Below are 13221 nucleotides of genomic sequence, written 5' to 3'. Positions count from 1 at the left end.
TAGGATGAAGAATTCACATAACTTTAAAATGCTTTGAAAAGTTACATTTTCTTTTTAACTGAAGTCCATCAAAAAAGGCAAGGCTCAGCTATTTCTAATTTGGGAGAGGGTCACATGGTCATAGAATCCTCTGAGACAGGTCCACCACTGAACCTGGCCCTACTGTACTAAATTGCAGCCACCTTCCTATCACTCCTAGTCCTCCACTAGAAGTGAAGAAGGTAAAACACTGGGGGAAAAGTCATTTCTTTGCTCTTGCAGTGTGAGAGAAAAACAGTGCTGGGAAAGAAGCTTACCTGCTTCTTTCCTCCCACGTCCTCTTCCTTTTGCCTGGACTATCATGATCTCTGTTTCTTCTGTGGGCAGTTCATTGATTTTTTGCAAGAAGAGTTTCTCCAGAGCTTCTGCCATTAAGACTATGTCATCTCCAGGCTGAAAGAGGAGACACGTGGGTTGAGGGTCAGAAAGCCCTCACCCCTTTCTAAGCAAAGCAAGAGCTCCCCATACTGTGAGAACCACCTTTGCCCCAAAGCGTGAAACATCATATTCAGGGTACCCTAAAGGCCCACAATACAGTTATACCCACCAGGCATCACAGTCTCATGTGCCTGTAGCCAGCATTTTCCTCTCCAATCTTTTAAACTCTGGCCCATCTGAGAAATCATCCTAATCCCTTAAACACCTAACAATCGGTCAGACAAGGGCCCTTCCCTTGACACAATCCAACTTCACTAGATACACTGAATTACACAGATTTCTCGCCATAGGTATGTTAACAAGGCTCCAACCATGTTTCTCAGTGCATCCCCAAGGCAGCTCACTGGGATTCTGAGCAATGCCCATCTCACACTGCCTTATTAGTCCCCAATCTCCCCTCATCTCTAAACTGAAAACCTCATCTGTGCACATTTTGCTTAAATCTAGTGATGAGAGTTGCGACTTAAAAAAAAATATGGTAAACTTCAAGAAACTCACCTACCCATCTCTTCTGGGCAATTTTACCCACTACACCAGCAGAGGTCAAAAGCTGAGTTCTGTATAGTGTCTCCCTCCAGGACCGTTTTATTTGAAAGGGTTGGTTTTAATCACATCTGTGGTCTGAACTGTAAACAAATGATCTGGCTTCATGGCATGGCCGAGCCGAAAGGTTTGGCTACTGGGTTAAGAAGTAATATTCAGGTCTACATTTAAGTTTGGGGGATACTTGATTCTATGGCCACAAGTTGACAATGGGTCATGTTCACAGTTCCAGATGTGGTGGCCCCATCACCCCCTCTCTCAGACTGAGGTTTCTGTTTGAGGATACCTTTGCACAACTACATTTTAGTAGCCTTCTTCCTGACAATTTATACCATCCAAATGGACTTTTTAAATAAATCATCTCTGTCCTCCTCATACCTTCTCTACTACATGTCCTCAAGAACCAAAACCCCAAGGGCATAAGAAGTACATGCTTCAAGCTAACAAGGACCACCCAGAAGTAAAACATGGGATTTTCTTTTGCACCCCTCTCCCCGCAAAAGAAGACAACCAGTCACAGGCAAGACCACAAGCTCCATTACCCTACCTCTAAGTCTCTTCTGTCAGATTCCAATCTGCTCCAGCACCCCTGCCCATGGGCTCCAGACATACCCGCCTCCTCCTCCTCCTCCTCCTCCTCCCCATAGGGCAGCTGAACACTGGCCCCCACATCTCACCTTGTTGTAGATGTAACAATTTGTAAACATAGTGTTGAAGTCCTGGATACATTCCTGAGCATTCCAGTAATAGTTGTTTTCCAACCGCTTCTTTATTGTTCCCATATCCATAGGTGTTTTAATGATCTTATAGTAATCCTGGAGAGCAGAGAGAGCAGAAGGCCAGTGTTACTACACAGCACTTGTAGGTGAGCCTATGGATCTCACTCCAGGTCACTCCACAGATACACAGCCCGAAGCTCTTCCATGGCATCAGTGAATAATCTCAAAGGGATCCCAGATAAAGGGGACCAGGGGAAAAATTCCCAAATGCCGGGTGGTAATTTGTAGAAAAACATTCAGGTTTGCCAAGTGCCCCATCTGAGAACAGTTTGTCTTTACTGAGATCTATTTTTTTTATGTTAAAAAAATGTTCCATTTACAATAAATAATAGGGAGAGCATAAAGCCTTTAAAAAGCAGTTTCTTATCTAGTAAAACCACCTGTGGCAGGTCTTTCTTTCCACAATGTGAAATTCTATGTCCATAAAATGCCCACCCACAACTGGATCCCCTGCTTCCTGTCACACTGAAGAACCACAAAGATGACCTCCCACCTTCAGTCAAATTCATTGGACTTTTACTTCTTTCACTTGCACACAGTCTACCACTAAGGATTCATTAGTATCGGGAACTAACAACTAAACAGGTTAACTGCCAAATAAGGAATCTGCACAGCCCTCACAGACCTACTTCTTAAATTCTTGGATCTACCAAACAGAAGGAGTCAGACGGTAGGCATAGATGTCATAAAGCCCTTGAATCAAACACTACTGTTGCCACAACTTTTCTTTAAATTTAGAATAGTAAAACCAAACATTTATTTTTAAAAGCACTCACAGGGCAATTTGGGGATAGATCAGGTAGTACTTGGGTTTCCAGGTGGAAGGACCCGAGGGCCAGGCAGGGGACCTGCATGCAGCCAGCCAGCTGCACCAAAAAACCCATAATTAGACTTGGATGGGGTATGAGAACCAAGTCCAAGTGAAAGCGTGATGGCAGGGGCAGGCCTATGTATTCAGCACATGCCAATGTCCTATCCAGGAATGGTGGTAGGCAGTGCTGAAAAGGCAAGCCAGGAATGTGAGGTGTCTCTTGCTCTGACACCCAAGGGAAAGAAACAAAAGCTACTGCTTTGCACAGATTCCAGGTCTAAGCACCCTGATCAGGAAGCCTCCAAGGAGAAACTGAACCAGACTTTCTACATTATACTATGTTCTGATCACCTCTCCTAAAAGAACCATGTCCAAATATATCCACCCCAGTGGAAATTCAGATTTTATTTATGGCCAGGTCTCTTAGAATGGTGTCAGGCGCTTGAAGTGGCCATGGTGTGCCAAGTGGCTCAAGGGCAAATAGGACAGTGGTTGAGGATGGAGCACAAGGAAGGAGGTGAAATGAAGACAAAAGTGGGTATGGGAGAAAAGGACTTATAGGGAAGCAATGGGTATAGAGCAGGGGTAGTCAACCTACCATCCACTTTTGTATCTCTGTTAGTAGTAAAATTTTCTAACCGCCCACTGGTTCCACAGTAATGGTGACTTATAAAGTAGGGAAGTAACTTTACTTTATAAAATTTATAAAGCAGAGTTACAGCAAGTTAAAGCATATAATAATAATTACTTACCAAGTACTTTATGTCGGAGTTTTGCTAAGTTTGGCAGAATAAATCTTTATAAAACAACTTACTATAGTTAAATCTATCTTTTTATTTATAGTCTGGTTGCTCCGCTACCACCCACCATGAAAGCTGGAACGCCCACTAGTGGGCAGTAGGGACCAGGTTGACTACCACTGGTTTAGAAGCATGACAGTCTAACCATACACGAGTACTGAATTTGACAGAGGCAGGCATTCTAATGAAACAACCAGCAAGGACCAGGAGCCAAAATGAAGATAAGGAACTTTTAGGCATCATAGAAAAAAAAAAAATCTTTTTTGGGGTGGCCCTATTAACATCTCCTGAAAAGGGGGGAGGGTCTCTAAAATCTGGATTTTAGCATGACATTGCTCACAGCCAACCAGCATCCACCATCCCCTTTCCTCTGGGTCTGCTACTCATTATCCCACCTCTCTGAAGATACCGGATCAGTGCCACTATCCATCATCTCTCCTTCCTAGATCAGAGCTGCTGAAGGTGATGTCAATAGTCACAGAGAAATGGGGAACCCTTAGCCTAATAAGGCCACCCTCCCCTGCGCCTGTCCCACTGGCTGGAAAGGTGCTATCTAGAAATCCTGGGTCCCACAGTGCCCTTTCTCCTTCTGCTGACTCACCCTCTTAGCCCTCTACATCATCCTATACAAACCAAACCCTTCTTTGTTCTGACCCTGCTGCGTTTCCCTTCAAAGCCAAATTTCTTCAAATGATGGCTTCGCATCCTCACCTTCTCATTCACACCGTCGCGAATCTGGTTTCTACTTCTGCGTCACATCTTCCTAAGGTCACCAATGCCCTCCTAAAGGCCAACAGGAGGGTCAGGTCGGAATCCTCATCTCTGGCCCCCCTTTATCCTCCAATGTGGAAGTGTAGGGGGCTGCTCTCTGCTGACAGGTCTCCTGGCATCCCTCTGCAGGCTCCCACCTCCCTTCAGTGGCCTAAAAGCCGCAGGCCACCCTGATTTCCACCCCCAGGCTTCTTCTCCCCCGGTTTTTGTCTTTGCTCTGGAGAGATCACCCTCTGTGGTGGTCACAAATTTGTGGACCCTGCACAGCAGCTCAGCCAGAGACCAGAGTAGCAAGCTCTCCCAAGAGCTTTCCTCCAGTGACAGGTCAGCTGCTTCTACCTGTTGTCATAGAAAACGGCAAGAGTGGCCTCTCAAGCCTGAATCTGGTGAGGAGCCTCTTTTGTCTCCACCCCCTTTCCTGAGCAAGTTTATAATTCAGACGTGAAGTGTCCTCTCTCTTGACTCTCTCTTCCTGAGTGCACATGACACATATTCCACAGGCAGATAACACTGAATTTTTGTCACACAGTGGCCGCCTTCAAGCTAGGAGAATCACGCTGGTGCGTTCATCCTTCTTGAAACTGGGTGCCTGGCTGAGGCTGAGGCTCCTAGAGCTGTGCAGCTCTAGCACTTATAAGCCCCTACCAGGAATATCTAATTCCAGTCCCTAGTCCGGAGGGTGAGGATGTAGGGGTGGTAGACTTAGCAAAGAGCAGAGGGCAATTTAAAGAGAATCAGTCCTTGATGCGTTGAAGAAAAAAAAAATTGAAGTATTTTAAGAAAAAAAATTAAAGCATTTTCCCTGAGATTCAGTTAGGGATACACGTTGAGCTTCCATAATTATTTGCTAAGGATGTGGGCAAACAAACCTCTCTAGAGATAGAAGAGGCACAGCAGTACTAAGAAAAAAACAAAAAAACAAATACATGAGCAAGTGTGGTGTGGCCATGCAGGGGCGGGTGGCTATAAGGACATTCAGAGAGGCAGCTGGGACAAAGATGCTCCCATACCCTACCTCTCCTGCTCTATGCTCTGGGTGACAATGATGGCGCCAGTACCAGAATAGGAATGTTATTGCAGCAAACCAGCCTCTTCCCTCATGGCTTGACCAACTGCATCTACTTCTGGACAGGTTGGGAGCACCTGAGGGGGGCTAGACCCCCAAATACTCCCACTTCAGCTCCCTATGGAATGGAAAGAAAATTGCAAGCACTCCTTTACTCTTATTTCAGTCACTCTCTACATACTATTTCCTGGGATCCTAGTCTCTAAGAAACCAGTTACTGCTTAGCTAATTAACATGTCCTCTGTCCTTTCTCATCTCTACTCATTAGAACTGTTGAAACCACTCACTCCAGGGCCCCAAGGGTGCTGGAGTTCAGAGATGGGCCTCATGCTTTCACAACAACTCAAGAGTATCTCTACACTGCCCGAGAGTGTCCTCCCCAGGAGTAGCACAGGAGGAACCCTGGAGGACACTACCCTGGGTCCTGCCCAAGCTACTCACAGGGAGGTTTAGCTTGACGGCATCCACAGGCTGCTGGAAAGGCCACGCAAACTGGTGTTTCCATAGTGTCTTGAGCACCACTTTGAGCAGATATTGCAGTTGATTGGTCTGTCTCTTGGGCTTGTTGGGGTTGGAGGTCTCCGGGGGCGGGGGGTTGGTGCTGGCTGCGTTGGCTTGCTGGGGTTGGGCCTGGGCCTGCGTTGTAGACATTTGGGTAGTTTCTAGTCCATCCCCCATTACGGACAGATTTCTTAATCTCGTCCCAGGGCCGCTCTCCGCAGACATGCTACTGATCCCATCACATTCTTCACCAAGAACTCTAAAAAGGAAGAGAAAAGCCACCATCAGCAGAGAGGCGTCACCATAATGACGTGTGTCCCCATGCCCCAAAGATTGAGCTTCTCTCGTAGAAACTGGTTTGGTCAAGTAGGGCCAAACTTACTTAGTAGGCCAAGGACCCACTCCATGAACTAACTAAAAACACCTGCTCTCCTCGTCCCGTAGCAGGAAAGAGCAACCAGGTATCAGTGGGGAGGGAGAGGGCATGGAGGTGAGCCAAACAGGAGGCGGCAGGGGCTATGGTTTTATGAAGCTCATGGACAAGGAGGGATAATGAGCAACAAACTAGGTTTCCATAACATCTGAGAGCTTTAAGGGGACACTGCCTGTGTGTGAAAAGATGACGACTTAAAAACCCAAATATGTCATTTACATTAAAATTCTTGTTTGTATTTGTGGTTCATGAACCATGGATCCAAGTCAATAATTTCATTTGGTGAGGTGAGGCCAGGCAGGAAGGAATAAGAAGGCTGGCTCATCCTCCTGGATGGCCATTATCCACAGCTGAGTGCTCCAGGCTAAGCCTCACACTAAGAACATCTGAAAACTTAAATATTTGGCTGCTGATTAAAGAAATCCCACAAGAAACTGTTGATAACACAACAATGAATCCATACTTGAACTACCATTTTATTTTTATGTGAGAAACAGACACAAATAAACACACAGAAAGAGAAAGGGAGAGAGATGAGAAGTATCCACTTGTAGTTGCAGTACCTTAGTTGTTCAGATTGCTTTCTTATATGTATGTGCCTTGAGCAGGGGACTCTAGCTAAGCCAGTGACCCTTTGCTCAACCCAGCAACCATGAGGTCATGTCTATGATTGCGCACTCAAACTAGCAATCCCATGCTCAAGTCAGCAATCCCACGCTCAAGCTGGCGACCCTCACAGTTTTTAACCTGGGTCCTCAGCATCCAGGGTGATGTTCTATCCATTGTGCCACCACTTGGTCAGGCTTGACCTACCATTTTATTAACTTGCTTTTCAAAGCTTATTTATATAGAGCTATAAAGAGGCACGCCTTCTTTGACCTGCATGGCCCAAGTTGTGAGACATCCCAGCTCAGTGCCTATCTTAGTACCTTGTCCCGGGGACTCCTCTCACCCAAATGACCTATGCTTCAGGCTACATCATATTCTGCCAAAAGCATCTTTACAAAAGCAATTTTGTGTACCTGTTCAATTATTCTAAAGGGATAACCGCAGGTCAGAGTTACATGTTTTTATTGCCAAACTGTCCTTCAGAAACACAAACCCACCCCTTACACTGCTGAGAATTTCCACACTCCATTAATGAGAAGAAACATCTGCTCAAACCTATGCTTACCATTTGTATTATTTTTGTGCACTTTTTTTGGACACCTTTCTACTGGCAAAACAAAGCTTTAAATCCAGTGAGCAGAATAACACTTTGTTGGCTAGAAGCTACCTGCATCACAGGAGCATATCCATTAATAAACTTGAGTAAGTAAGGATAAGAGAACCTCTCTGGCTGAAGAAATCAGGCAAAGGCTTAGGAATGAGGGCTTATTTTAGGATCACAGGACTCTAGCAGGCTGAGGGGACAAAACAAGACAGGGCAAACTGGCTGGCTCTGTCATGGTTTTCTTTCTGGAACATCTAAGCATATGCCAGGCAATCTAGCTGCTGATGACTATAATTCAGTCCAAGTGTAATTTATTTGTTTGTTGTGGTTTTTTTGGTGAAAGAGACAGAAAGAGGAACAGATAGGGAGAGACAGAAGGGGGAGAGGTGAGAAGCATCAATTCTTTGTTGCAACACCTTAGTTGTTCATTGATTGCTTTCTCATATGTGCCTTGACCTAATTAATGGCTACAGCAGAACAACTGACACCTTGCTCAGAAAGCAACCTTGGGGTCATGTCTATGATTCCACACTCAAGCCAGCGACCCTGTGCTCAAGCCGGATGAGCCCATGCTCAAGCTGGTGACCTCAGGGTTTCAAACCTGGGTCCTCTGCATCCCAGTCTGATGCTCTATCCACTGCGCCACAGCCTGGTCAGGCACCCAAGTGTAATTTAAACCAAAGTTTCCACAAAGGGTTTTGTAAATGCAGTTCTTGCAAATGATCAAATTTGAAAAGCACTGAGGAGAGCTTGCTATGTAAAAGCAACTCGGGCCCTGGCCGGTTGGCTCAGCGGTAGAGCGTCGGCCTAGTGTGCGGAGGACCTGGGTTCGATTCCCGGCCAGGGCACACAGGAGAAGCGCCCATTTGCTTCTCCACCCCTCCGCCGCGCTTTCCACTCTGTCTCTCTCTTCCCCTCCCGCAGCCAAGGCTCCATTGGAGCAAAGATGGCCCGGGTGCTGGGGATGGCTCTGTGGCCTCTGCCCCAGGCGCTAGAGTGGCTCTGGTCGCAACATGGCGACGCCCAGGATGGGCAGATTATCGCCCCCTGGTGGGCAGAGCGTCGCCCCTGGTGGGCGTGCCAGGTGGATCCCGGTCGGGCGCATGCAGGAGTCTGTCTGACTGTCTCTCCCCGTTTCCAGCTTCAGAAAAATGAAAAAACAAACAAACAAACAAACAAAAAATAAAATAAAAGCAACTCGGCAGTGAGTCTGTCATGTGGGACTGTGGAGAGCTGGATCTCCAGAAGCAGGCAGTGTGACTGCCCCACATGTGGGTTCTGGCCAGGTGCCCCCAACACAGGGGTCCTTGTTCCAGGATAAGTCTAAGAGCTGAAAAAAATTGACATAGTCAGGGAGATAGCTCCTTCCATGATGCTCTGGTCAGCTGTAGATACAGCTATCACCTTGGCTAGAAAACAAAAGAGCATGCTGCTTGCTCCAACAAGGAGGCTACCACAAGGAGTTGACCCACATGGGAGTAGCCCAAAGCTACGACATGCAAGACACTGAATCTTAAGAGTACGAGAACTGAATCCATGTTTGCTTTAAGAGGAAGGACTATTTCTTATTACACTTTTTCACCAAAGAGATAAGAAATTAAGAATGTCTTTGGACTATTCAGAAATGGGATGCCAATCACTTAAAAAATAGTAGTTCTATTAATTCCTTTAGCTCACAGGAGCGGGCCACACTATGGAGAGAAACACACTTGTGCCACCTGCATGGAGACATCCAAGACATTGGAGAGAGGGTGTGGTACAGATGAGTTAGGCTTCTAAAGGTGGTCTTGCATTCCATGATGAACTTAAGAATTTAATGAGGTCCACCTGCAAGACCTTGCCTACGACACCAGGCAAGAATTTACAGCCTGGCCTGACCAGGCGGTGGTGCGTGGGGATAGTGTCGGACTGAGACCTGGAGAATACAGGGCTTAAGTGTGGGCTCATCCAGCTTGAGCACAAGCTCACCAGTTGGACCAAGAGGTCACTTGCTCTGCTATAACCCCCTGGTCAAGGCACATATGAGAAAGCAATCACTGAACAACAAAGGAGCTGCAACGAAGAATTGATGCTTCTCATCTCTCTCCATTCTTGTCTCTATCTGTCCCTCTCTCTGTCTCTGTCAAAAAAAAAAAAAAAAGAATAATTTACAGTCTGCACCTTCCCAGAGTACTCCCGAGTTTCAAGAAGGGGAGGGACAGCTCCTAAAGTAACCTCTAAGATGGGTGTGCTCTACTGGAGAACCCTTGCTCAGGCAGAACACTTATAGGAAGGGGGATTAAGGAGGGCTTTGCAGGAGCCAAGCTGTTTTCTGGTACCTCTCGCATGCATGGTGCTGGGGAGGGGGGCACCCCGTGCTGGCATGAGAAAGTGATGGAGACTGGAGGTCAACACCAGCTGGGCAACAACCTGTGGAGAGCATCCCCAAGCTGAGAGAGCAGTGTGCCAGGGAGTACACGATTACGAAAGGCATTCCCCTGAAGCAACGTCATCTAACAGTGGGCCTGGTAAGACAGGGCAAGACAAAAGCAGATATAACTAGGTAGGCCTGCTTCAGGCTCTGGGAATACAAGGCAACTATCCTTTGGGGTACTTGTGGTACAAGTGTGGCTAAAACTAATGTCCACATGTGATCCAGGAAAGCAGTGCCTGTAGCATGAATCAAGGCAGGGCAATGGGGACAGAGGTGCCACTGGTGGGAAGGAGGCATGAAGTACACCTGACTGGGAGCTTGGCCAAGCGAGATGGGCCCCAGAGTTAAGACTAAAAAAAATGCACTCCAATGAAAGCAGTAAGGAGGCCACCTATAGGTAGCTCCAAGGAGAAGCACCCAAAGGCTGGGTGTAAAGGGTAGAACTGTTAAAAGAGTTTGCTCAGACAATAGAGAACAGATACTGGTGATGCAGCAGGGTATGGTGAGCAACGCTGGGGAACAGAAAGAGGCAGCACCCTGGAAGCTACATTCAGTTGCGCAGGGAGCCTTGGAGACAAAAGGTGTGCCTCCACCCTGAGGTGAGAGGCAAAGAAAAGGTAAGAGGATTTCTCGGAGCTCTCAGGTTTAGTTGATTAAGAGTGGGACCAAATCCAGAGAGGCAGGGTGTACAACCATCCGCAGAGTATCATGCCAGGGCTTGGGTGAGGCCATGGATGGGTTTACGCACTATTATCTGGATAGAATTTATAAATGTTGTTTTATTCTCACGGTATTTAATTTTACTGATATTCATGTGTGACTTTCGATTTAGTTTCCTTTCAAAATTCAGGTACTATAAATAAAACAGTAAACTGATTAAACACACACACACACACACAGAGTTAAGGATACAAGTATCAAGACAGAACAAGGGTGAGGTGGGAGTGAGAGGGCAGCCTGGCCTCTAGGAGAGCTAGGGGAAAAGTGGAAGGGCTGGCCATGTGCACAGAAGGCCTCTGGCTTGTGGCCTCACTCTGTGATTTTCTACAGAGGGAAGCCAGCCAAGACCGACTGTAGGCTGCAGGTGGGTAAGCCAGTAGACCAGGAGAGTTTGCAGGAAACTTTTGGAAGAGGGAGGGAAGACGGAAAAACATTCACAGGATGTCAGACTTGTTGCTGGCTCGAGCAAGGAGTTACTTGGTCTGCTGTAGCCCCACGGTCAAGGCACATATGAGAAACCAATCAATGAACAACTAAGGAACCGCAATGAAGAATTGATGTTTCTCATCTCTCTCCCTGTCTGTCTGTCCCTATCTGTCCCTCTCTCTGATCTGTCTCTGCCACACACACACAAAAAAAGTCTGCAGTTGACCATTCTCAGCAGATCAACATGCCAAAAGGGACAAAAAGGAACAAACAGCCTCCATTTATGATATACTAGAGAAGTAAATATGGAAGGGAGGTGGCACCAAGGGAAGACAAAGAATGACATGAAGCTTGGTTTCCACTATTAGATATCACCTAGAACAAGGCTCAGGAATCACACAGCCAAGCATGTGCCAGGTGAACCCCTGCAGGCAAGGGGCAGGTATGACCCCACCCTACAGGAGTCATCATTTAGCCTCAGAGCTGCTGAGCCCTGTCAGCCACAAGGACAGCGGGTCTCTACCAAACATGTCCCACCAGGAGAAAGCAACCCATACATTTTCCACTAAGTAAGGACATTCTGGAAATCTCCCACAACCTAAGGCAGGATAAAGCCAAAGTAACTGATTTCTGGAGCTCTGGCAGTGGGCTGTGCCCTTTCTGGTTCCAAATGGACTCTCTGTGAAGCCAAGGGATGGAGGGTTCTGAATGTAACCAACTTTTCTTCACCTTCAAGCCAGGGCCAGATGGGCCACCCTTGAGGGAAAAGAAACTGAAGAGAATTTTTCCTAAAGAAAATCGGTCCTTGAACTCTGCTTCATCTCTGCGCTTTAAACTACATCCACCACAAAGCTATATTTCTAATCAGCTGGTTCATGTATGACACACAGCAGTATCTGAATCCTTAAAACATTTATGAGATTGTGTTTGGCCTCTTCCCCACTTTAAAGATGAGGAAACCAAGGCACAGAGAAATTACTTACACAGGACGCGGCAAGATTAGGCCTAACCAGCCATGGTGGCCAAGAACCTGACACAATTTACGGGGAGTTTCAGTTGGCCTATGAACCAACTGAGGGTACAAGGCTAATGGTTGTTGCCTGACCTGTGGTGGCTCAGTGGATAAAGCACTGACCTGGAATGCTGAAGTCGTTGGTTCAAAACCCCGGGCTTGCCCAGTCAAGGTACACATAAGAAGCGACTACTATGAGTCAAAGCTTCCCGCTCCTCACCCCCTCTTCTCTCTCTCCTCTAAAATAAATTGAAATAAATATATTTGGGGGGAGGGAAGCTAATGGTTGGGATAGGATGGCCACCATCTTGACTAACATGAAAAACTAAAGCATAAAACCCATACACTTGTAACATGCGAGGTCAATTCCATAAAGAAAGAAACTGCTAGAGGTTTTCAGTTCAAATGTGAAGATATATGTTCAATAGATGAGATGGACCTGGGAGTCATAGGTAACTTGAATTTTTTTTAGATCTGAGGAAAACCAGTGACAGGTGACATCTATGGCTCCGGTGTAAGGGAATGCCATATACAACAACTTAGCCACGGCGATCGCTATGAGATGCCCAGGACTCCTGTTATGCACCAACGCAGGGGCAACCCTTTGAGAGGCCATACCCAGACAACCTGCATTTTGCAGCTCAGCCCACCCATGAGTACAGGCAAGTGAAATCCTTAAAAACTTCAAGAAGCCATTCATTTAAAGAAATAAAATAAATAAATAAAGCCATTCATTCCTACTGTAGCAAAAAGGAAAACAAGAATCTTGTCTGTTGTGGGTCAAAGACCACAGGCATCAGAGAGCCTCTACATAAGGACCAGGATGACTTTCCTGAGGTAGAATCAACTAGGCTGCAGTCTTGGGTAAATTCTTCCCACAGCAGTTGCCTATACCACCCCAGCCCCTACCATCAATGTACCAAACAACATAAGGGGCTCACAACATATCTCTTCCCTGTCACCTGTAAGCCTTTCATCGGCTTTCTTGAACTCTTTGTGGAAGGACAGGGCCATTTTCACTTCACTCTCATCCTCCCAATACACAGCAGGTGCCAGAAGGTACCTACAGTGACTACAGCAGACTGTCATCCTGAGGCTCTGAGTTCGATGGCAAAGCTCTGGAAAAGCAGCTCTCATTCTTACAGGTAAAATGTGATAACTGGCCAGACCCAGACCATTACTCATTCAAGTCAATACTTTCCACCTGAGCTCCACACCAGAATGGGGACTCTGCAGTTGACATGACATTCTTTAAG

General features: G+C 46.5%; 1 protein-coding gene across 1 annotated transcript in view; it reads right to left on the bottom strand.

Moving 5' to 3' along the window:
• BRD4 (bromodomain containing 4) overlaps nucleotides 1-13221 on the bottom strand; it is a 97951-nt gene that overhangs the window by 28493 nt on the left and 56237 nt on the right. The window contains exons 3-5 of the mRNA XM_066271323.1: nucleotides 5689-6007; nucleotides 1698-1835; nucleotides 297-432 (exon numbers count right to left, since the gene is read on the bottom strand). Coding sequence (XP_066127420.1) covers nucleotides 297-432; nucleotides 1698-1835; nucleotides 5689-6007 — 593 coding nt within the window. The remainder of the gene's footprint in view (nucleotides 1-296; nucleotides 433-1697; nucleotides 1836-5688; nucleotides 6008-13221) is intronic.

This window comes from Saccopteryx bilineata, chromosome 1, assembly GCF_036850765.1.
Source record: "Saccopteryx bilineata isolate mSacBil1 chromosome 1, mSacBil1_pri_phased_curated, whole genome shotgun sequence".
In the NCBI taxonomy this organism is placed as follows: Eukaryota; Metazoa; Chordata; class Mammalia; order Chiroptera; family Emballonuridae; genus Saccopteryx; species Saccopteryx bilineata.
This window is presented reverse-complemented; position numbering and strand designations above follow the sequence as displayed.